The sequence below is a fragment of the Coloeus monedula genome, assembly GCF_965178545.1.
Source record: "Coloeus monedula genome assembly, chromosome: 2".
Lineage (NCBI taxonomy): Eukaryota > Metazoa > Chordata > Aves > Passeriformes > Corvidae > Coloeus > Coloeus monedula.
Genome location: NC_138782.1, coordinates 7,996,800 through 8,019,086, shown reverse-complemented (window position 1 = coordinate 8,019,086; position 22,287 = coordinate 7,996,800). Strand labels below are relative to the sequence as shown.

The window sequence follows — 22,287 nt, the reverse complement described above, 5'->3', positions numbered from 1 at the left end:
CACTATGGTGTGACTCTGGAGCTGTGAAGTGAAATGAGCTATACAGAAAGGACCCTGCAAGCTCTAAAAACCCCCAAAAGACAGAGGTGAGCTGGCAGTAAAATTTGTGCAATTAAATCAGAAGATAACCTATGGTTTGTCAGAAGTTCATGTACACTGAGACACATCTCTAAAACAGCAAGAAAGAGACATTTTTTCCACGGAAAACCACATCATTGAAAAAATTCCTAGCACATTTCAAAGCCGCAATCAGTAACTGAGCAGAAATCCAGCTTTAGGTTGGAAAAGGGATTTTGTTCTTTGTTGGTCCTTTAGTGGCTTACACAGCTCCAGTGCTGAGGATTGAAGGGATTGCAGATGACTCCCAAGAATCTAGTGGTCCCAGTGAGACAGAGAGAAGAGAGAGGCAGGTATGTGCTACCCTTTGCTCTGGGATGCGTTTGAAAACACACACAAAAGATATCACATAGAACAGAAAGACCAGGTAGTTTGCATTTTAGTAGTTGCTACATTTGGCTATGCACATAGATCTAGAATGGGTCAAACTAACTTAAGATCCATGAATTTCTGTTTAACAGGACTATCAGTCCCACGTTAGCTTTTTTCCCACAATCTTAGACAAAAATATGGTATTTCATTCTATGTCAAACGTACTGTGTGTGCTGTTGGAAAACTGTTCAGCTGAATTACTTTAGGAAGTAGCACCTGGGTTACATAAAATACTGTCACATATTAAATCTCTTTTTTATGCCAGGTAATCTCTTTCCATTAAGAGGAGCCTCTCATTGGGAAATATATCTTATTTTATCAGTTTTAGCTTCAGCTGATCTTTTTTACCTCTTTTTGTTGAGACCCACTTCACTTTATGGTAAACCTTCAAAACCCATGTGGCAGAATTTGTGCCCACCAGAACAAGAAGCGTCTAGCAAGATGAGCTACGAGGGTGGTTATACCCACAAGAATGAAACAATGTAAGGGAAAGTCTTTATGTCCCTCTCTGCTCCTGCTCGGCAAGAGCACCCATTTATTTTCCCTGTGCCAAAGATAGTATATGTGCAAGAAGCTGAACAGAATATTTATGCTGTTATCCTGCACACAGACTCAACACATTTCCTCTTATCATGGAACTTACCAAAAGATCACTTAAACTGATGGCACTCCTTCTATGGACTTCAACAAGCTTTGGATCAGATGAATCCTGCACAGTATCAACACCTGAGATCTCAGGTAGGAACAAGTTCCAAAATACTTAGCAAGAACTCTTTACTTAGTATTTAAAACTTTTAAATCAAGGTCTGGAAAAGGAAAGGTGCCAAGAACAACCCTTTTCTGACATTACCTGCTCTTCCTTAATGTTGCATATTTTAGTAGTAAGTAGAACAGATGTTGAAATATAATTTCTCTGCTGGCAACTAAATGACAGTCCTGTAGGGGACTTTACAGTAGTAAAGAGGAGAAAATGTGCAAATAATGAAGATAAATTTTGTCCAATTTGCTTGTGATGATGCATAAAATAAAATGTAAATAATTTCTGTTTGGAGGAGATTAACATAACAACATTGGTATTTGCAATCAGAGTGAGCCTGTATTGTATGACCTGGGTTTGCAACTGAGGTAGTGTGGTACCATTTACCTGAATTTGAACATAAGAATTATATCAATTCTACCTTCATCATCATTAACACAGCACAAAACCAATACCATTAGCACAAATGATAACAAGGAGATGTGATTAGTCTCAACTCAGATAGGCAATTGAAATTAAAAAAAAAAACAGGGAAGGAAATATTGTTTAGCTGTATATGAACAAAGAGGTTCTATTAACCTGGCTTTGCAGTGAAGAAAACTGTCAATATTGCTAATGCAGGTTTGCAATTAAGTTGGTGTCAATGTTGCTGAGAAAAGGACTTCATAATTAGGACAACACAGTTAGTATTGACCAGAATTTTCAGTAAAAATCATGTTGGCATTTTAATTTGGAACTGTAAAATTCAACCTTAGGCTCTACAAATGACCATATAATTAACTTGCATTTACTTTAAAATTAGATAATTATTTACATAATACATTATTTTTTATATAACCGTGTGCCTTTACAAATGGTGAGATGACTGCAGGGTTCTCAGAAGTATCCAACACTTAAACTTCTACATTTCCTTGCAAAAGCATTCCCAAGGTTTTCAATACTTTACACCCAGAAAAAAATTACTGCTTCAGAAGACTCTGCATTTTCGCTCCAAATACTGGTTTCTTCATGACAATTACTAGTTTTAGTTAATCTTTAGTTAAATCTCTACTAATGACTTCACAAATAACTATCAAACCCATTTATTTTAAATACTCTGGATGCTTTTAGCATACATGATCAAAAGTATACTTACATGGACATAAATTGGTTGTTTAATCAGTATTATGTGCTTAAATGCAAAAGCTGAAAATGAGAAGCGTATTTAAACATCATTTTTGAACTCGAGTGTGCACTTTTTTGCACTTAGCTTCCTATGCAAATTCAAGTCCAATATATCAAAATAATACTCAAAAATAAGACAAAAAAAGGATTTTTCTTAGGGGGAAAAAAAAAGCTTTAATGTGCTCTTTCCATGTTTCCTCACAATAGAAAAGGATAACATGAGTCCCGCAGCATTCTCTGTCTCCATCTGTTTTATAATAGGCTCACCTCCTTCTTCTTTTCCTTCTTCTTCCTTTTCCTCTGCACCAAGAATCAAAGGTATCTCAGCTTCTGTTTTGTCTTCTTGGTTCAACAGTGGATCTGAATAAATTTGATAAAAAGATGAAGAATAAGGCTTTTCAAAATGGACAGAAAAGGATTAACACTCACTAGAGACCTTGCCACTAAAAACACTGACAGGGGAAAAGGATACTTTCCTCCAGGAGTAAAAATGAAAAAGCTGTCCAAAGAAATCCAAGGGGCTCTAGTTCAGAGCAAAGTCTTGAAGATACTGAACTTTCTGGGATTTAGCACAAAATCCCATGTGCCTACTCCAAGCATGGGTCCTCACCGGGACTCATTGCAATCCCAGAGACACATATACTCCATGCCCAATTCCTTGAAGTGTTGAAGGCCAGGTTGGATGGGGCTTTGAGCAACCTGGTCTAGTGGAAGGTGTACCTTCCCATGGTAGGGGGGTTGGAACTAGATGATCTTTAAGGTCCCTTCAATCCCAGACATTCTATGATTCCATGATTCTATGTAAGTGTTTTTGCTTGTTAATCTTGTTTTTTGATTTCAAGGCACATATAGAGTACCTTCTATTTCCATGCAGGAGCCTTGGGAATCTGCCCCAGTTTTAATCTCCTCATTTGCAGAAGCATCCTGTTGTCCTGTTAATACAACAAACAGAAAATGGTATCGGGATGATGTTGCATGCAGGCAATGCTAAATTCATCAAAACAGAACATGAATCTCGCACACAGCATGGTATTTCTCAGCCAAGCACTGTTTTTCTTCTATTAAGTGAACAATGTCAGACACATTTTATATATGAAAATATCACTTAACAATACAAAACATTAAGTTTGTCAAATAGCTGGTCAAAACTGACCCTGCAGCACTTACAGGTTTTTCTTCTTTTTCAGCTCAGCCTTGACACTGTTTCTCATAGGAGCTGTTGTAAAGCACTTGCACTTGACAGTCAGGAGAAGGAACAGAAACAGCCCACAGGCTTTCAGAACCACAGTGACAACATAAGAAGACAATGATAATGCTATGCACCCAGGATCAGTATGGCTAAACCTATTTAGAGGCATGGCTTTCCCAGTAGCATCAGGGATTACTGCCCCATGACTGGCTGACACACAACCTCTACTAGCCAACAGCGTTTCCTTAAGGTGGCAGAGGTCAGGCTGACACCCACTGGATGCTGACACTGGAAGAACTGAAGTTTCACACTGGTTCATTATATCTGTCTTAAAAAACTTTGATACAAAACTTTTACCTTTGGCTTGATCTTGTTCACACACCACAGGATGCACTGAATCACCCCCCTGTGTGCCTTTGGAGTCTTTCAGAGGATCTGAGGAAAAAGCAAACAAACAAATAAATCCTGAAGCAGCTTTCATGCTGGAAAAGTAACTGAAGTTAGAGGTAGCCCACAGGTGTGCCAGCTTCATATTTGGCATTTTGATACACTCTTTGATTTTCTATCTGTTTAACTACAGTCTTATAAACTACAGAAGTATACTAGTGGGTTTCAATTATTCAAACTGATTTCGGAATCCCTACCCTTACTGAACAGTTTTTTGCCTGCAGTACAAACCTTAAACCAGAAGCTGGCAAGGAAGGATGCATAAGAATAACCAGCAGCGCTACCAAAAATTTTATTCCTAATGAGTGGAGCGGCACAAATCTATGAGAAATAGTATGAACCACCTACTTGATAAATAAAGTGATTTGTTATTTATTTAGAATAACAGTTTTTCATGGTTGGATTTCTAGAAACTTTAAATCTTTCCAGAAACAGTAGATCCCATAAATCCCTGTGCAAATCCTAGCCTCATGTCACTTGATGACAGAACTCCCAAGGTCATTATTGTGGCCAAGAGTGCTTTCCTTTTTTGGGGCAGACTATCAAAACAAACTGCCCGAAGCGATACTTGGAACCAGTGGCACAGTGAGACTTAAATTACATGCCAGAAAGTCCAATTGCTGTGCTATCTAGGGTCTTCATAAACACAGGGAATTTTTTTTTTGTGTCAAACAGCATTTTCTGACAACAGTCAGTTTTTGCATGGGGATCGAGAAATGCATAATGCATAATTCCACTGCATTCAGGTAATACAGCAACACAGACACTTGATTTAGTTTTGCTCATCCTCATCACACACAGATTTCACTGGATAAAGAGCTCTCTTTGAGCCTAGTTAAAAACCAGTGCTGATCTAACCGGACATTGTGCAGACGCCAGGGGTAAGTCCACTCCAGGTCGTAACAGCAGCAACAGATAATTAGTATTTGTGTTCCCGTGTGAGATGCTTTCTAGAATGCTGCTTGATGGAAAAAGAAAATGACAATGCTAAAAGATCTACAGCATGTGATAATAAATTACGTTATGACAGTGTTTCTATGGCTTAAATTCTGGAAGGTCCCTCTCTACAATATAGCTGAGCAAATCTTACAATATACCAAAGAATGTCCCTGTAAACTCAGTTCCTGAAAGTGTCCAAAAATAATCTCAGATGGATAAGTGAGAAAGCTGGGTTGTTAAAATCTGATCCAAATGTAATAATCTGTAGGAAAGGTATGTGCTGAAAGTGTGTGGCTTTAATTAACTGCAAATAATCCCCCAAGGCAAATATATAACTACCTGCACAGTTTCTTACTTCTTTTCTGGCATGACAGTAAGTTTAAAAAACCCAAGTTTGAAAGTAGAATAACTCACTGATGTACAATTTGCTAAACTTTATACTTGCTGCACTTTTTTTTTACCCTACCATGAACTTAATGTCTACCCACTCTTCTTGGGTAGACCAGTGCACCAGTCTTTCATACCATACATACTGTACAATGAGGTTCAAAGGATTACCCTTATCAGCCTAAATTGGAGCAAAACTAAATTAGAATTTTATCAAATTCCAAGTTTAATCAAAAATCCAGTTGAAGGACCTTTTGGTATAAATGGGAATAGCACAAAAATTCTACAGGGAATTTTTCAAGCAAGCTTTTAACACATTTAAAGGGAAATTCTGGGTTTGCTGAAGTTTTTGGCAAAGCTTTAGGATTTCAGACAAGACAAGATTTGTACTACCTGTAACTCCATACCCTAAATTGATATATTTTTCTGTATGATACAGTTGCATGCTAGTAAAAGGAACTGTACTGGCAAAGCTGGAATAAGAAGTCCTCTGCCTTGAGTGCCATGATGCCAGGGCCCAAACACAGCCCTTCAAGCAGTCAAAAGTGACAATAAGTATGATATCAAAGTCTTTGAGAGGGGGACATGCAAGCAGCTCTGCCCCATCACTCCCTTAGAGCTCTCTTATCCCATACCTATTGCACAATACTTCATACTTCCAGACTGGCGCCCTTAATCCCAGTTCACAGGTGCCACCTTTTTTCCCAGAATGAGGAATGACTCCAATTTAATGCAAAAATCAATCCACAGCATCAGAGGCACAATTACGTGCTGTGGTCAATGATAACAAATGGATTTTAAGAAGCCTCAAGCTTGGCTGACATATGTGCCCTATCATGCTGCTGTTTGTTGTGGAGCATCAGAGGGAGGGGTGTCTTCGCTATTCCCACCTATTGGCACAGCTGGCAGTCTGCTCCATGGGCATTATTCTTAAGGAATTATAGTTTTGTGTTAAACTTTCATTTTTGTCATAAACAGTTGTCCTATTGCCCCAGTATTTGAGAAAGCAATTTAACTGCACTGAATTCCAAATTATACCAGGCAATATACACTGATAGTTTTTCACAAGTTGTTTTTTTTTTGCAAAGCATGTCTCTGAAAGTAACAGACAATGGACAGAAGTTACTGCCTAGCTGTAACATCTTGATTGATGTTATCATGCAGATTCTGAGTTCCAATATCCTTAAGGTCAAGACCATATCAAAGGTTCCTTCTTTTCAAATGCAAATATTGCACTAAATATTCAAGCCAAAAGGTTCAAAGACAGATTTGCTTTCAAGATTAACAAGAATAAAATAAAGCAAAGGAATAAACCCAGATTTATGAAGCAAATCTGTGCCAAGAAAAAGTGGAAGTGTAAAACCAAAGGCAGTGATCAATAAAAATGCTGATGATACACTACTTTCTGTGTGCAAGTTTTCAGTAGGGCAGTGGTATTCCTCAGACTCAGCTGATCCTCTGTGCTCACTTAACCCTTTGGAGCCTTGTGCAACTGTGCATAAGCCTAGTATTATAGTACTATATGATTCCAGGGTCTACATGGCCTCTGGCCATCCCTAAGGCCTTTGTTCACCTCTCATGCACCTGATTTTTTAAAATGGCATAAAGCAATGTTAGTCTTCTCCTAACACAGTTAATTATCTGTTAAGTCATACCTGAGAATCCAAGCCAGGATATTCTTTCACAGCACAGTATTGCTTAGCTTTTTGATAACATACATACTGAGCACTACTTACTTTGGGTAAGTACAAATTGGGACTGTAAAGGTTAACACTCCTCCAGTCAGGACTGAAAAAAAAATCTGTGTTTCTGATACCACACTGGAGCACAGTTCCTAACATCACACATGAATGAACCAAACAGGACATTCAATTGCATAAATAAGCCAAAGATAGGCCACATTTATCTACTGCACATCAGGAGCTTAAGTACTCATTGAAGTCTGAGCATCCCTTAGTTCCCTCGAAACTCCTCCTTGCTGGCTGGAGTGGCAGTGTCCATGTCAGGAGTGCTTGCCTCAGCACCCCTCCATTTTATTGGAACAAGTGTCTTATGGGACACTTCTGGAAGTGATTCATGCTTGAATCCACCAGGGAATTAGCCCCAGTCTTTAACAACCTGTGAACAAAATATTTAGGCTTTAAATAAACTGATCAGAATACTTCCCAAGTATATTCACTGCTTCTATCAACCGCATGTTGAATTCATATCCAAGAAAAGCATGTAGCTTGCAGTAAACTGTCAATCCTATCGTTCCTACCAATAATCATGCACTATTTGTCTAAATCCTGCATAAATCCCCATGCTTTTCCATACCATTCATTTTTTCTTTTGGCTGTATAAGGCAACATTGTTCTAACACGATTTTGCAAAAGCTAAGGAAGAAGGGAGATGGTAAGAACTGCATGTTAAGTGGTTTTAATGATCTTTTAAAATTCACATTCCCAGCTACTCTCTGTATGGCTTATTTACTGAGTAGTTTCTAGTGTGCAAAACACCTGGGTCCTGTACACAGCATAGATAAATCCCCATGTTTTAGGGAGCTCTAAGAAGATTAAAGAGGGAAAAAGCTGGTCATTAGGAAAGAAACAGGTTCAGTGCATTTTATTTTTTTAAGCATGATACTGTGATAAATGAGTGGAATATTTCCAGAGTGGAAGAAATCAAGCAGACATCTAAAATTACAGGTAATGGTGTGCACGGAGGCTGCCACATGATTAGGGTATTCACCTCATAAAACAAGGAAAATATGTTAAAATGAAGTACTATAAAATGGTGATTTATGAGAAGTTAGGAGGAGATTCTTGAGCTTTGACTTTAAGATGTAACTTTTATATCCACCAAGATTTCATTTTAATCTGTCTTTATAACAAATTAGATTTATTGGAGCCCAAGTTTAAATGGTTTGGTAAACCAGATCTTTTTAGGTGCAACACCTCGTAGAGATATTTTAGCAAGTTTTCAGGTAATAGACCAAGCAGCTCATCTCTGCAGGTGGCATCCACTGAATACTTCTCCCACCCATTTGTGCTTCAAGCTGACAGAAGGGCATCTCACCTTCTGTCCACCCAAGAAATTCCAGGTGCAGCTGGTATAAAAACTACGGGCACCCTTCTCCTGCCATAAGAGGCAGGACCTGCTGTACAGGGCTCTGGGAAAAAAAAAGGCTGAGAAAAACCTGACCATCTTGTTTAGAGCCTGTCCAGGAGAAAGGATTGGAGGGATGAGATGAAAGAGCAGGATCTCACACTGGACTGACGGGAGCGCAGCTGGATGGCTCCAGGTCAGCTAACATTAAAAAATAAGGAGGCTTTAAATAAGCCAGCTAAGTAGATTAGTGCTCACTGTTGCAGATGCCAGTACTGGTGAAGAGTAAAGCAGAAATACCTCTTGAATGGTTCAGGGGCTGGACCCCATCTGGATGCACAACTCAGGTCAAATTAAATGTGAAGAAGTGAAAAACCCACGTTACAAACAGCTCAAAGTGAACCTTGTGGAAGTTGTTAAGTGGCTGGTTGGATCGTGGTGCTGATGTCCCTGGTTAAAAAACCCCAAAGCCTGCAAATTAGCTTGTGTTAGCCACTTTGCTTTCCCAGAAAGCCTTCCAACTAAGGGACAGAAGACTGTTTTCACTGTAGTAGGCATGCAAAGCCACAGCTATGGCTGAGGATGTTGAAATTCTTTCATTAAAAAAGTTTCTTTTTCAGTTACCTAAAATTGAAATTTTTCAGGTTGAAATTTAGGTCTAATCATAGCCCAAGGATGAAGTAAAAACATTTCATTGGCAGCTGCTGAATGCTCAGCACTTCTGAAAATCAGGTCAGTCATTTAGATGTCTTAATATATACCTAGGAGCTGATTTTAAACACCTCTTTCTGCACATATTGGCCTTTCAGTCAATCTTTTTCATGCACTTACCAATGACTAATTTATGTCGATTTGCACAGCTGCCCTGCATTTAAAATGCTCTATCTTTCAGTTTATCTCTTCTCAATCATTTATGTCTTTAGGACATAAATTTTTTTCCATACAGAGAGCTACAGCTGGTGAAAGAGGAATTTATACCCATTACATTTTACAAGCAGGATACTAACTGGCTTCTGGGTTGCCCAAAGAGAATTTTTAGGGGTAACCCCTAGCCAAGTCATATACCTAATTCTGTTTCTGAAAACACAAACCCTCCAGCCAACTGAACTTGACTCCATTTCAGAGAATGCAGAAAATCAGTGACTTGCTTTCAATGGCCCTCCCACAGAAGCCCAGACTTTGGTGAACACCTGGAAATAATTAATCACTACTTTATTTTTTAAATTAATTAGTATGTGATTTAATTTAGTTGACCTTCAAATAAAAATTCAGTTCTTATTAAGTGCTAATGAATTATAATCAAGGTGTTGTGCGCAGAAACTTTGCATAGTATGGAGTTATGCTTCACCTGTACTAAATCCAGCTCCTTTTTACATTTTCCTGCCAGAAAATCTAATCATTAAATTGAGTTAAATAGTAATTGGTAGACTGAGATGAAGATGCAGAACACTCTCTGACACACACACACACACACACACACACACACACACACACATGCATGCACACATACTCTCTTTAATAAAAGATAATCACAGGTTCAATCCAATCTACATACTACATGGTCAATTTAAAATGAGTTCGTAGCCCCAGCACAATCTTGTACAGACAGACATACCAGACTGAGTGCAGCCTGCCTGATATGTCCTTTATCTGCTGCATAAACATTAATGACTTTAATCACTTTGTTCTGCCCTTACATTTCATAGAAAGAAGCACCGCTCATGTGAAATATGCTGTGTAAAAAGGATCTACTTCCATATATGCAGTAATGAAGCACTTGTGAAGGTGTTGCCTGGAGATGTCAGCTCTCCCCCCAAAAGATCATAGCCAAGCATGTAAGTTTTTAAGGGTAAAATTGCAACAGTTCTTAGCAGACAGTGGAAAGAGAAACTTGACACAGACTAGAATAGGAGGATACCTCTACAGTGTTGCATGAAAGATCCTGATACTCTTGAAATATGACTGTTCTACCCCCTGCGCCACCCCCCCCCCCCCCCCCCCATTTTTTTTTCTGTAGACAGATGAAGACTCAAAAAATTCCATTTGCTCAAAGGCCATGTGCAAACTGGGTTTGTGTGGACTTTCTTCCTGGACAGTATATCCTCTATAGTAACAGAAGACATACACTTTTACATGAATTGAGATTTGCACTCTCACAGGAGGTTTTCATTTTAATCGAAGCCCCTCAAAATGTAATTCCTGCACTGTCCCCCACTCTTATAATGAAAATCCCTTTCACGTTCCCATCCTCCCCCTTTTCCTTTAAAAAAATGATAAAGAGGACTCAAACCAAAAATATTAGATCTTCACAGTAGCAGAGATGGATGTACTCTGTTTTGAATAGCATCACATTTTAGACCAATAAATAGCTATTCAATGTGTTTGCTATATTCTAATCCCAGAAATATGAAGTGAAAAAAAAAAAAGCAGAAAAACTGTTAGTCAACTCTAATGGGACTCAAAATACTTGTTTTGGTACACTCACAAGTGAGCTGACATTTGAAAGACTTATACTTTTATAGCAGGAAACTTCCCATTCTGAGTTTGGCAATATGCAGCTAGACTTATTTGCCATAAATCTTTCACAGTAATTAGGTGGAAGGACTGGGAAAACATAATTTCTCTAAATGCTTTATGTCCTGTTCATTTAGTTGAAGATAAACTAGAGAAATGAGTATGTTCCAGAACCTGGAGATTTTAGGCATGTTAACTCAGTGGGCAAATAATTTGCAACCTGGAATTTATTTTGGGAGCATCACGTGTTTTCAGAAATGCCAGGATTTTGTAAAAGTGCCATTTCCCAAGAAGTAGCACTTTTTTGGTAACACTAGTATTCATTAAAAAACCCTCAAAATCTAAAATTATAGAATCATTGAAGAATCACAGAGTTGTTTGGGTTGGAAGGGATCTTGAAGATCATTTCATTCCAACCCCCCAGCAGTGACACCTTCCACTAGACCAGGTTGCTCAAAGCCCTGTCCAATCTGGCCTTAAACACTTCCAGGGATGGGGCACTCACAGCTTCTCTGGGCAACTTCTGCCAATGCTTCAGCACCTTCACAGTAAAAATCTGCAAAGCTGAAAATCTACCAATGGAAATAAGGATTAAAACCATGGCCTGGTCCATGGTGGCCTTGCTGTTCAAAATTCTGGTGTCCATTAAGGAAACTAGTAATCAAATCCAAAAACATGGTCTCTTCTCTCTCTCTTTTTTTTTTTTTAAACTTGTACAGTTTTACAAACAAAATCCATGTCTTGTTCCTTTTTCCCTCCCAGACGCTTTCCATCTTACTTATGAGGAGAGGTAGGACATCAAAGAGATAATGCACTTTTGATCTCTCAGGGCACTGTCTCTTCCATCAGCCTCTCAAGAGAAGAGGGAAAAACACTCTATATACTCTTAGTATATTATATGAAAAGTGAGACTTTAACACACAAAGATGATTTCTTTCCTGAGAAGAGGAATACAATTCTAATACAATGGTGTAAAAACCCAGAGGGGTTACACACTGAGAAGCATATCAGAAGACAGTCATCTTAGTTAGGAACAAGCACTCAAAACAATAGCAATTTGTTGGGATCTTCCACTGACTGCAGACAGAAAAAAAAATCCAAACCCAAAGCCTCACTGTGACCCTCACATTGTGAAACACACAAAAATATCTAATGGGGAGTCTTCAAGATACAGAATACATAAACAGGCTGAAGACCATCAAAACAAGAAAAGTTAATGACAGGCAATCATCAACCATGCTGGGACTGAATCCATCACTATTTCTGCTCCACTACCCTTGCCACGATTTAAATTTGTGGTGTATCAAAAGCAAACGCCAGTGCTCCAGCAAAGGTTTGTGGTTCTTTTTTTTCTTTGCGGGATCAATCAATCAGTTAAAAGAGCACTTAAATCAACCTGCACAAGGCTTTGGACTCATAATCAGGTAAGTATGTGGGCTGTCCAGCACATGGCTTTGGAACAAAAGGGCAGGATCTCATACCCTGTCACACTTATCTAGAAAAATGAGAAGAGAGACAAGTAGCAATGCTGAATTAAACATTAAATCTTTAAAAATAAATAAGTTAATGGATGTTAGTAGTTATGTTATCTCAGTAAAATGCATGAAAATTTTCTATTAGTCTTGAAGGCTGTACTGATGGATTGTATTTGTTATAGAGAGCATAACTCCTGTTTGGGATTATCGGTAGCAAACACTTTGGATATCACCCAGACTTTTTCCTGACGTACCCCCACAAAAACGCTAAAAAATGTAGACCAGCACAAGCAATTAATAGCATGATTATCACAGGAATATCAAAAACAATACAGCTGTCCACTGGTTCCTATCTGTTGGTAAACGAACAGCTCCACAGGAAAAATCTCAGCTTGAAACTTTTAAATTAGATCATCTCTCTTGTTTCCTAAACTCCCTGTCATTTGGCCCTGTGACACTTTTAAATATTTATCACAAACTAAATGATCTGAGTGCCCAGCACAGTCTCCACAAGATAAACATACTTTCTGCCTCTCTATTATGACTTCATCTCCTCCTGTCTCCTCCTGATGCGTTTATAGCTATTGCATTTTCTTTTCCTGCATCAGGAGAGCACTGAACAGGGAGATGATATTGCTGAGATAGATATGCATGCTTAGCTATATTCCTGTGAGTCACCCCAGGGAGCCCAAGCTTTGGGCTTATTTCGGATACGTCATGTATGATATTTTAGTATTAACTCTGTAACAAGGGGACTTAGGAATTTGTGGCATTTCTGCTACCAGCACAACAGTTGGTGCCAAGTGCTTCATTACAAAGACTTTTGTAAATGAAAATCCAGGTGTTTACCTATTTCTGTATTGTTTAACTGAGATTTTGGCAATTTCCAGACAAAGGAAAAAACAGTTTCATGAAATTTCCTCTTGGGATGGGATATTTCAAAACACAATTTCCAATCTGTACCTTTATTCTCACTCAGCTCAGTGTCTTCTGATGACAGGCTGGCTACAGCTGAAGGTTTTGTTTCATCTATAAGAACAAAGGTAATGAAAGAGAAGTTATTCATTAAACAGAAAACTGATGAACCACTTCACTGAAAAAAAAAGTGTTACGCCTTATTGAGACAAGGTATTAGACCTGAATTTCATTTACTGGGCTTCCATCTATTTACTGGCTATTACTGGTCTGATTGTCTTCCCTAAGAAAGATGTAAACTAACATTCCAATACAGCCAGATCAAATCTGTATTTCAATATCTCATCATACAGCTATTGGTTTCATGCGTAGACTGGTGTTCTATTTGCTCTGAGATTTCTTTCTTTCATTTAATCCATATATTTTGAGAAAAAACAATTAAATCATTCTTAACTTGAATCATGTCCATGAATCCCACTGGAACTCAAATTACTAGACGCAAATGCTTTCCTGAAAATAGAAGCTTTCATGAATCAGGCCTGAAATTAGAAAGTTCTTAGAAATCTGCAGCTTGGAGTTTTTTAATGGTAGAGCACATAGGTAAACCTATTGTAGTTAATATTAATAGATACAACTGGTACATGAACTTAATAAAATGTTTTCACTTTCACTGTTGCTATTTCTTGCTGATTTTTATAATTGTAAAATTTTTATAAGCTTTTGTTTTCATTTCTAGACTTTAATTTCTTTCAAAAGACTTGTTGTTGATGATTCTGACAAATTTTTTTCCTTACATAGACAACTAGTACTTTTAGCTAGATTGAAACAAGAGCTCAGAATCACCTGCCATGTTGTTTTTCCATGTGTTAACTGTGAAGCTCATAGATGACAGACTGTAGGCCAGACTTTAAAAAAACCCCACACAGTTGAAAACTTTCAGTCTTTTTAGACTATTGGTGCTTTTACCACTACTATAGTTTTCTTTATAATATATACTTTTCTCTATGATATCATAATATTTTTCACTATAATGAGAATATGTAAATCTTTATATAATGGACCGAGTAAGAATAGAGCATCAATTTTTTGTCCTATATTTTCTTTCACAATGTCGAAGTATATGATTTGTCACACTCAGAGGAAGTTTATGCCTTTTGGTTTATATAATACAAATAAGAACTTTAACATTTGACGGGATTGTTCCTAACAGTGGTCACTTGTAGTGTTCAGCAATCTTCTAGGCATACAACTGTGTACCTTGGAAAATCAGGTAATTTTCTACTGCCATGAAAGGAAGAAAAAGCAGCAATCTCAAAGTTCCTGGTAATGCTCTGTCTCCGCAATGCATAGAGCAGAAAGCAGCAGAGACTCACTAGGTAGATGTAACTAACTGGAGGTAATTGTGGCCCTCTCTGTTCCTGTCACTATGTAAACTAGGAGGGAAAATTGCTAAGCCAGATCATTTTCTCCTGTAACACCATCTGCCTGTGGCCAAGGAGGTGACTAATGAGTGGGCACGACATTAAATTTAGGCATGTACCTAAACTGTGTTCCTAAAGTATGACATTTTCTGGATCTGGGATCTCAGATGTCTGGATCTTTTCTTTGACACTCTTCATGAGAAAAATGAAACATGAGTACCAATTCAAGATAGCAAAAGAATGTACATCACGGCTCTGATGAACCAGCTCTGACAGCTCGTATTGCAACAAGTCATAACAAGCAGTTTTGGGAAAAGCACAGTGCATTTCAAACACATACAAGTAGCAAAGTAGTAGTTTCAAGAGGTAAACATTCCTTAATTCTCTTTGGAAAAAGGGAATTTTATTCAATCAAACTGAAATACTTACCCCATCAGAGTGACTTTCAGTGACAAGCACAGCAGGCTGTATTGGGCATCTCCAGATGCAGGTTTAACAGGAACCTCTACAACTGGAGCCAGGAGCTCCAGGCAGTATTAGCTCTTAAGTGAGCTAACAGTCAAGCAGTAGTCAGTATAGTTAAAAGCTGAAAATTGCTTGGAAAAAGATATACCCCAGTCTAGTCAGAGATTCAAAACAGAATCTCAATTCGCATGGAATAACTCATTTTCTCCCTGGTCCCCTTTGTCTGTTTGAAATACAACTAGCATGAAAGTGAAAAACCCAGGGAAGGACATGTGGTTGCCCTCCAGCATTTACAAAACACCACCATGCACTTATCTTGGGGAGGATATAGTTTGCTGAAGTCCATGGGAATCTATTTTATTCTGTAATACTGTGTGCCTCTGGCTTTGTCTCTCACTGCCTGCCCTGCATGAGGACATACAGCATCAGATGTTAACACTCAGTTGCAGAAGAGTGACCTGTGCAGGGCAGGGAGAAAAGCTGCCCTTCCACCTACACAGTGGCCAATGCATAGGACAAAAAGAAGACACTCATCCAATGGATTTCTCATTACCACAATGCAGGAAGCAAATCACGTAAGTCAGGAATCCAGACCTTCTAAATTTAGCTACTGTGTTTGCTGACTGGCCACCTTCAGCTCAAGAAACTCCAAAGAAAACCCTTTCATTCTCTCTGGTTTAAATATGCTTAGGGAACATTCTGCACTACAATGGGAAAAAAATCCTGATGGAATGAGAAAAGCAGAGTGCTACATGCAATACTACACTAAAAGAAATACTTAAGAAATAAGGAGATAGACATTTTGATTGCCACTTCAGGTCTTTTGGTAGCTAATTCATTCTAGCTGTCTCTTGCAAGGAACAGAGTTGTGTAGCATGAAAAATTAAACAGAAAAAAAATCACTTGTGAGCACAGAGTGACACTGTATTCCAACATACTGAACTCACTATAATTTATAAGCATGTCACCTGCAAAACCCACTGCTTGTGAACTCTGACATTCACTCACAGCATATGCAATATTTTTCTCTATGGATTTAAATCTTCAAACCACTACGACTTGTGTAGACAATTTTTTAAAATTTGAAAATACCCTTAAAAATCATCAGGAGTTATGTTTTCATCAGAAGGAGACTGCTGCTTGTTTCCCCCTTCCCCACATTTCTTTTACCTCATTTCTATTCTATGCAGAGGAGAAAAAATTATTTATTCCTTGTGAGAGGATTAGCTAGATTAGGCACCTTAAAGGGAGAATGTAGAGCTGGTAAGCTGGAGAGGGGTCTGCATTCCTGCACTGCAACACATTCATTCACAATGAATGAAGATTTGGTCTCTAATGGGAGAATTGCTGAAGACCTGAGCTAATCTGGTGGAAATGTACAAACATTCCCCTTCAAAAGCACTGACTAAGGTTATTGTTCACCAAGTGGATAAAACCTAAGATAGGCCTTTAAGGAGCTGGGCACAAACCTGCTTCTTGACTCTGGGTCTTACTTTCATTGGTGTTTTTCTTATCCACTGTGCCATTACCACCTATTGAGAAAAACACATAAAAATTATTTATGATACATCTTTTTATTGGTAACTGGAGCAGTGCAATATTAATTTAAACCAATTTAGCACAAACTGCTAATTTACAACAAAGTGCTGTGATAAAAAAGGAGAGGTGTAAAGGTAAGCTGAAAAAAACTGTCAACAGGAACAGTTCCATTTAAACCAGTCATATTTTTATATCTCAAGATGAGAATTATAGATTTTATCTCAATAGGCTCACTGGAAATAACAATACCAAATAAAGGGATGTTTCCCTAAACACAGTCTGCAATAAATGAAATTGCACTTGAACTTTATAAAGTTGCTTGAACTTCTATGTATTCGATAAAGAGTTTTTTTCCCAAGATTATTTTCCTCCAGTAACATTTCAACAGAATCCTTGAAGTGGCTGTGTTTCTGACCTGCAGAACATATTTCAATGCCTATAGAAAGTAAGAATCAACTGAATTTAATTTTATAGCAGAAACCACAATGCCACTTAATGTAAAGTATAAAAACGCATCACAAATGGCTATAATGAAGAGAGCACATTAAACCAAAGTAAGATTGTTTGGACTGAATGAAGTTTCCCCCTTTTTACATTCACAGTCATTCCCAATTTTCTCCACTACTTCACATTCATTATCCATTTTCTACCCTCCATCTCTCTTTTGGAAGGCAGGTACCAAACAGCAAATAACCACTGAGAACGGGTAATACCCTGAAAAATATCTATGGGTCTCTTAAACTTTGCTTGCCCTCATTAGAAATATATCAGGAATTCTCTATTTTCAGGGATGGAAAAGGCTCTTTTAGCGTCATAATAACATGAGAGGGCTGCAGTGCTGCATGCAGGATCAGGTGCCATGGCCATGCTCCCTTCTTTGCAGCACCACAAGCTGAGTGCCAGCCTTAATGAGGTATTTGAAAATCTGACTGCTGAGCATACACATTGCAAGAAAAGAAATTTATTCCCGGGCCTGAAAATGTCTTGATGATGATACGCATTTTTTTGCTGTGATCTTTGCTGGCTGCTGCGTTTTCTGATTACAGCTTCTCTAAAGCAACACGGCTAAAGTTCCTTGCGCAGCCACCTTGCTTTGACTTAACACATGGAACCTGGTGAAGGGAATAGCAGTGGTCCAAATGTGATTAGGTGGATGGAAGGAAAACAGACAGAGCAGATGTTTTCCACAGGCAGATGTACATCTGGTGGCACACTGCACCCAGCTGATATTTAAAGGCTGAGGTATGATGCTGTCCCTCCTTCCAGCAGGCAGTTCTTCCTGGCATCCAGCAGATGGGACTAGTGGAGAATTATTTCCAAGGCTGGCCCTGCACAGAGCTGCTCTCAGGAGGAGAGGAGATGGAGCAGGAACTTGATACCCCTCACCTGAGAGAAGAGAGGTAGGCAGGTTGCAGGTGATGGCCATCAGCGGGGACTTGGGCTTCCTGCCCTCCTGGTAACTCTTTGTACGAATTCTAACCTTAATGGATGACTTGCTATAGTGATTTCTTAGCACATTTTTGAGTTCTAACCTGTAAAAAATTGCATTATGTGGATGACCAAAATGGCGTGACAAAACCTGTGGAGTTTTTCTTTCCCTGACTTGAAATCAAAAGGTACTGTTTTCAAAGTCACCATTCTGCCTGTCGACACACAACGGGAGGACCACGTGCACAATAGAAAGTTAGCTATACTAGAGGATAAACTTTCTCTCCCTCATCCCTTTTCTCTTAAAACACAGGCTTGGTGTCATCAAGCTATGCAGCAAGCAATTAATAAATAAAGACAATCCTGTAACACCACAGTGCGGCGGCACTGGAAAAATCTTTACTGATAGGTCAGCCCCAAAGAGATTATTACATCATTGTGAAATGAGCAGTGCCAAAGCTTCAAGGACTTAATTATGGTCAAGTGTAACATGTTTCACTCTCTGAAGAAAGACTACAACCAGAAAAAGCATGTTAGGCATAAATGGTAACTACTGATATATTACTGAAATTAATTTCAGCCATTACCTTACCGCATTCACAATTAAAACTCTATTTCCAGATGATGCTTTGTTCTACATCCATTATGATGACTATAGCCACAACTTACTTGACTAAAACCAGGTATTTCAAGGGTTCATTCATATTTATTGCAAAGAAACTATATCTCTGGCTTAAGTCACTCAGAGAAAACTTAAACTATGAGAGAAAGTTTAAATGATCATCTGGTTCGGCAGATTATCAGATAAACCACATTTTCTCAATCCTAAATGTATTATTTCACTGGACATTCACTGTTTAGAACTGGTCGGATAGAACATAAATTACAGGATTCTCAACATCTTTTCACTTCATTTTGTTCCTTTAGAAAGAAAAATGTGAAAGACTTTAAACAGAAACTTCACCTCTTGTATTCTGACCCAGCCCAATAGACTGACTGGATCATGACATGAAAAGTCATCTTGATCAGTGTACTATAAGTAAGCATTGTGCCTGGCAAGAGACTTTTGAAGAAATAGAGAAAAGGAAATGCTAAAAATTAGGACTGGACAAGTGATGCTCAAGTAAATGACTTGCAGAAGGAACAGTTAAACTCTGCTTAGCCTAGAGTATCTATTAATCTCATTAGAAAGGGAGGAAGCAGAGCATGAATACACTCATAAGAAAGCAAACTATTGAGTGGAGAAGTGACTAATCCCAAAGTCTTTGACAAACAGGTTTTTCCACTTTAAAAAAACCCTCCTAATGAGTCTCTCACTGAGTGTGTTTGACTGATGAAGAGTCTTTCTGCAGTTATTGCTCTTCACTGGAACTGGGTGCAGAGCAAATGGAAAGGCTTTAAGGAGCATGTCCTCAAGGCAAAGAGATGGAAATATATTTTACGAGAGAAGTGAGACAATTTTTCCACCATATTTTTATTCACCCCTGGATCTCCTTTTCTCCAGGCAGAAAAGCCAGAGCCAGTGCATTTTCCTTGAGTCTTCCCCATGACATTATTTATAATAAAAATGTATTTTCCACTGGATGGCTTCTACAGTATCTACCATCCTTCTCTTCCCACTACTGCAGCAATCAGTGATTGCATTTCTTTAGGTGAAAGCTGTCCTCACAATATTTACTTTTCTATTACACTGGTAATTGAACAACAATTTGTCATTCACTCCAAAGGAGGTAAAAAAAAGTAGCAAATGACATGTCATGTCATTTCAGGCCAGAAAATGTAAATTATTTTGAGCCACATCACAAAAAACAAATTGGAACATCTGTTTCTTTCCCCCTGGCATAACGGCTTAAAAAACCAGAAGTCTGAGGATCACAGTAGCACCATACAAAAAAAAAAAGCACATCAGATGCTAAAAGACCTACTTCTGTCCATATATTGGCTATATATTCCATATATAGCCAAGCTGACTACTGCCTGATAGGTTCTTGCTGTCTCCCCTTAGCATTTTCTTTGAGGTCATAAAAAAACGCCATGCCCCTTCCCCACATGATATATTTGGTAGAAAAGAGGCTAAACAAGGATCAATCAGCATGCTCAACAAGCTGGCAGAGCAAGTGGAACTTCTAACTCCACCAGCAAAGAGGATTCTCCAGGAGTGCCTGCCCACCTTCTCTTACAGAGAGGCATTTAGCATGCACAGTGAGGTGCAAGCTGCAGTGGCAGCCCCCACATGAAGCAGATAATATGATAAATAATAAGCCAGCCATCAGACAGGAGAAGGCTGTCAGACAAGAGAAGGTATCAGACAAAATCATGATGAAAGATCAGAGGACAAACCCTTGCAGTTTTAGTATTCTTCATATTTTCTCTGCAAGACCCTGGAAGCATGTGGCTTCTTACATCTTCCACTGTTCTTGTGACAAACATGGCAAGTCAAAAATATTAATAGCCTGCTGGCCTCTTGGCTCTTCCCATTTCAGAGCAGAGGAAGTGCTAGGTCTGCTCACACACCTACTCCTCTTCAGCAGCATCTTTCTTCACAAGCAGCTGGCGACATACTTAGAGATGAGGCTAAAGTCAGTGCCCCAAAAAATGGTACAAAAAGACATTTTTCAGAAGAAAACAGAATTGCAGATACTGTATTCTTCTATTTAAAGGAAGAAATTCTGTATAACCAGGAAGAAACAGTCCATTTTTACCCCTCCAACACAGAACCACAGAATCTGATCCGGAAAGGATCCAAAAGGATTATCAAGTCCAACTCATGAACACATAAGCTATTAATAATAAAATTGTTTTTGCTACTGAGAAAGCTGTATTTATATCATCCATAGGGTGTCAACACCCAGAATAAGGTTTCCTCAAACCTTCTCCTCCTTCCTGGGGTAGAAGTAAAAATGACAAAGGGCCAACACCTGAGGCTTTCATCTTAATTTGTGCAGGTACCACATCCTGGAACAGCAGGTTTGATCCTGCTGCATCTCTGCATGGCTCTGCCATGCAAATCCAGGAGCATCATTTGCTTCTCTGCATGGCCAGTGACTGTGGCATCTCTCCATTGGTCTGACCTGTGCTTCTTTCTTGTATAACAAATGCAAGTGTAACCAAGATCTGGCAGACAAGGGATGCCAGTTTTCAACTATCTTTTTTACAGCACAAAAATACTGCCATGGTAATCATAGCACTAATGACGTGAAGGTCCTTATAGTATAGCAGAGAAACTAATTAATGAGAAAATTTAAAATATAGGCCTTGATCTGCATTCTGCACACAAGTAGATACGCTGGCATCAGTGAAATCCCTAAAATGTGAGAAGAAAGCACATGTACGTCCATATAGACACTTGAAATCATACAGCCTGCAACTATTTTCAAACTATTCCAGTGGCAAAATAATACTAGACATAAACCAAGAAGCACATACACACAAAGGCCATTGTTGCAGAACTACAAACACATTAAAGTGAATCATTAGGGTGGTGGCCTGAGTTGCTGAACATTTTCAGTTTGCACTTTAATTTCTTTTAATTAAATTATGATTTAGGTCACTTTTAATCACTACTTGTATTTAACCCCTTTGGGGTAAATTTTAAAAAGGGTTAATTATGAGTTATCTGCAGTAATTGTTTAATAGAGTTATGAGACTTCTTCCCTCTGTGCTGCTTCAACAAACTACTGTGCTGCAGGTGCAGCCCTGAACATGCTACTGTGAATGCACCCAGCCCAGTGAAGCTTGTCAGCCCAATAAATAACAGGGTTTCATTTCCACGCAGCATTTTGTCCAGGAGTGTGGGAAAAGAATGAGAAACCTGTAGCTTGAGTGGCTTATCTCAGAGGTTAAAAATAAAATGATTGTATCGCACCTATTTAACATCCTGAGAAATACAAGAGTCTCAGCTAAAGCTTCATCATACCTCTCCTGGCTAGGGAAGAAGCAGGCAACAACAGCTACAGCATTGTAGTGGTTTTGGTTCAAAATATTCATTACTTACTTATTTTCCTTCTGTGAGATAAGAATTAGGAGAAAAGCAAAGCAGGCACAAACCTTAAACAGTTGCAGTACAATGAA

At 38.6% G+C, this 22,287-nt stretch overlaps 1 protein-coding gene across 6 annotated transcripts in view; it reads right to left on the bottom strand.

The window, feature by feature from the left end:
* Positions 1-22,287, bottom strand: part of MACROD2 (mono-ADP ribosylhydrolase 2) — an 884,685-nt gene that overhangs the window by 40,796 nt on the left and 821,602 nt on the right. For 2 of the 6 annotated variants that reach the window (XM_082303078.1, XM_082303079.1), the window contains exons 12-16: positions 16,719-16,781; positions 13,412-13,477; positions 3,957-4,034; positions 3,268-3,342; positions 2,678-2,770 (exon numbers count right to left, since the gene is read on the bottom strand). In XM_082303078.1, coding sequence (XP_082159204.1) covers positions 2,678-2,770; positions 3,268-3,342; positions 3,957-4,034; positions 13,412-13,477; positions 16,719-16,781 — 375 coding nt within the window. The remainder of the gene's footprint in view (positions 1-2,677; positions 2,771-3,267; positions 3,343-3,956; positions 4,035-13,411; positions 13,478-16,718; positions 16,782-22,287) is intronic. The other 4 variants (XM_082303080.1, XM_082303081.1, XM_082303082.1 and 1 more) reach the window with 3 other exon arrangements.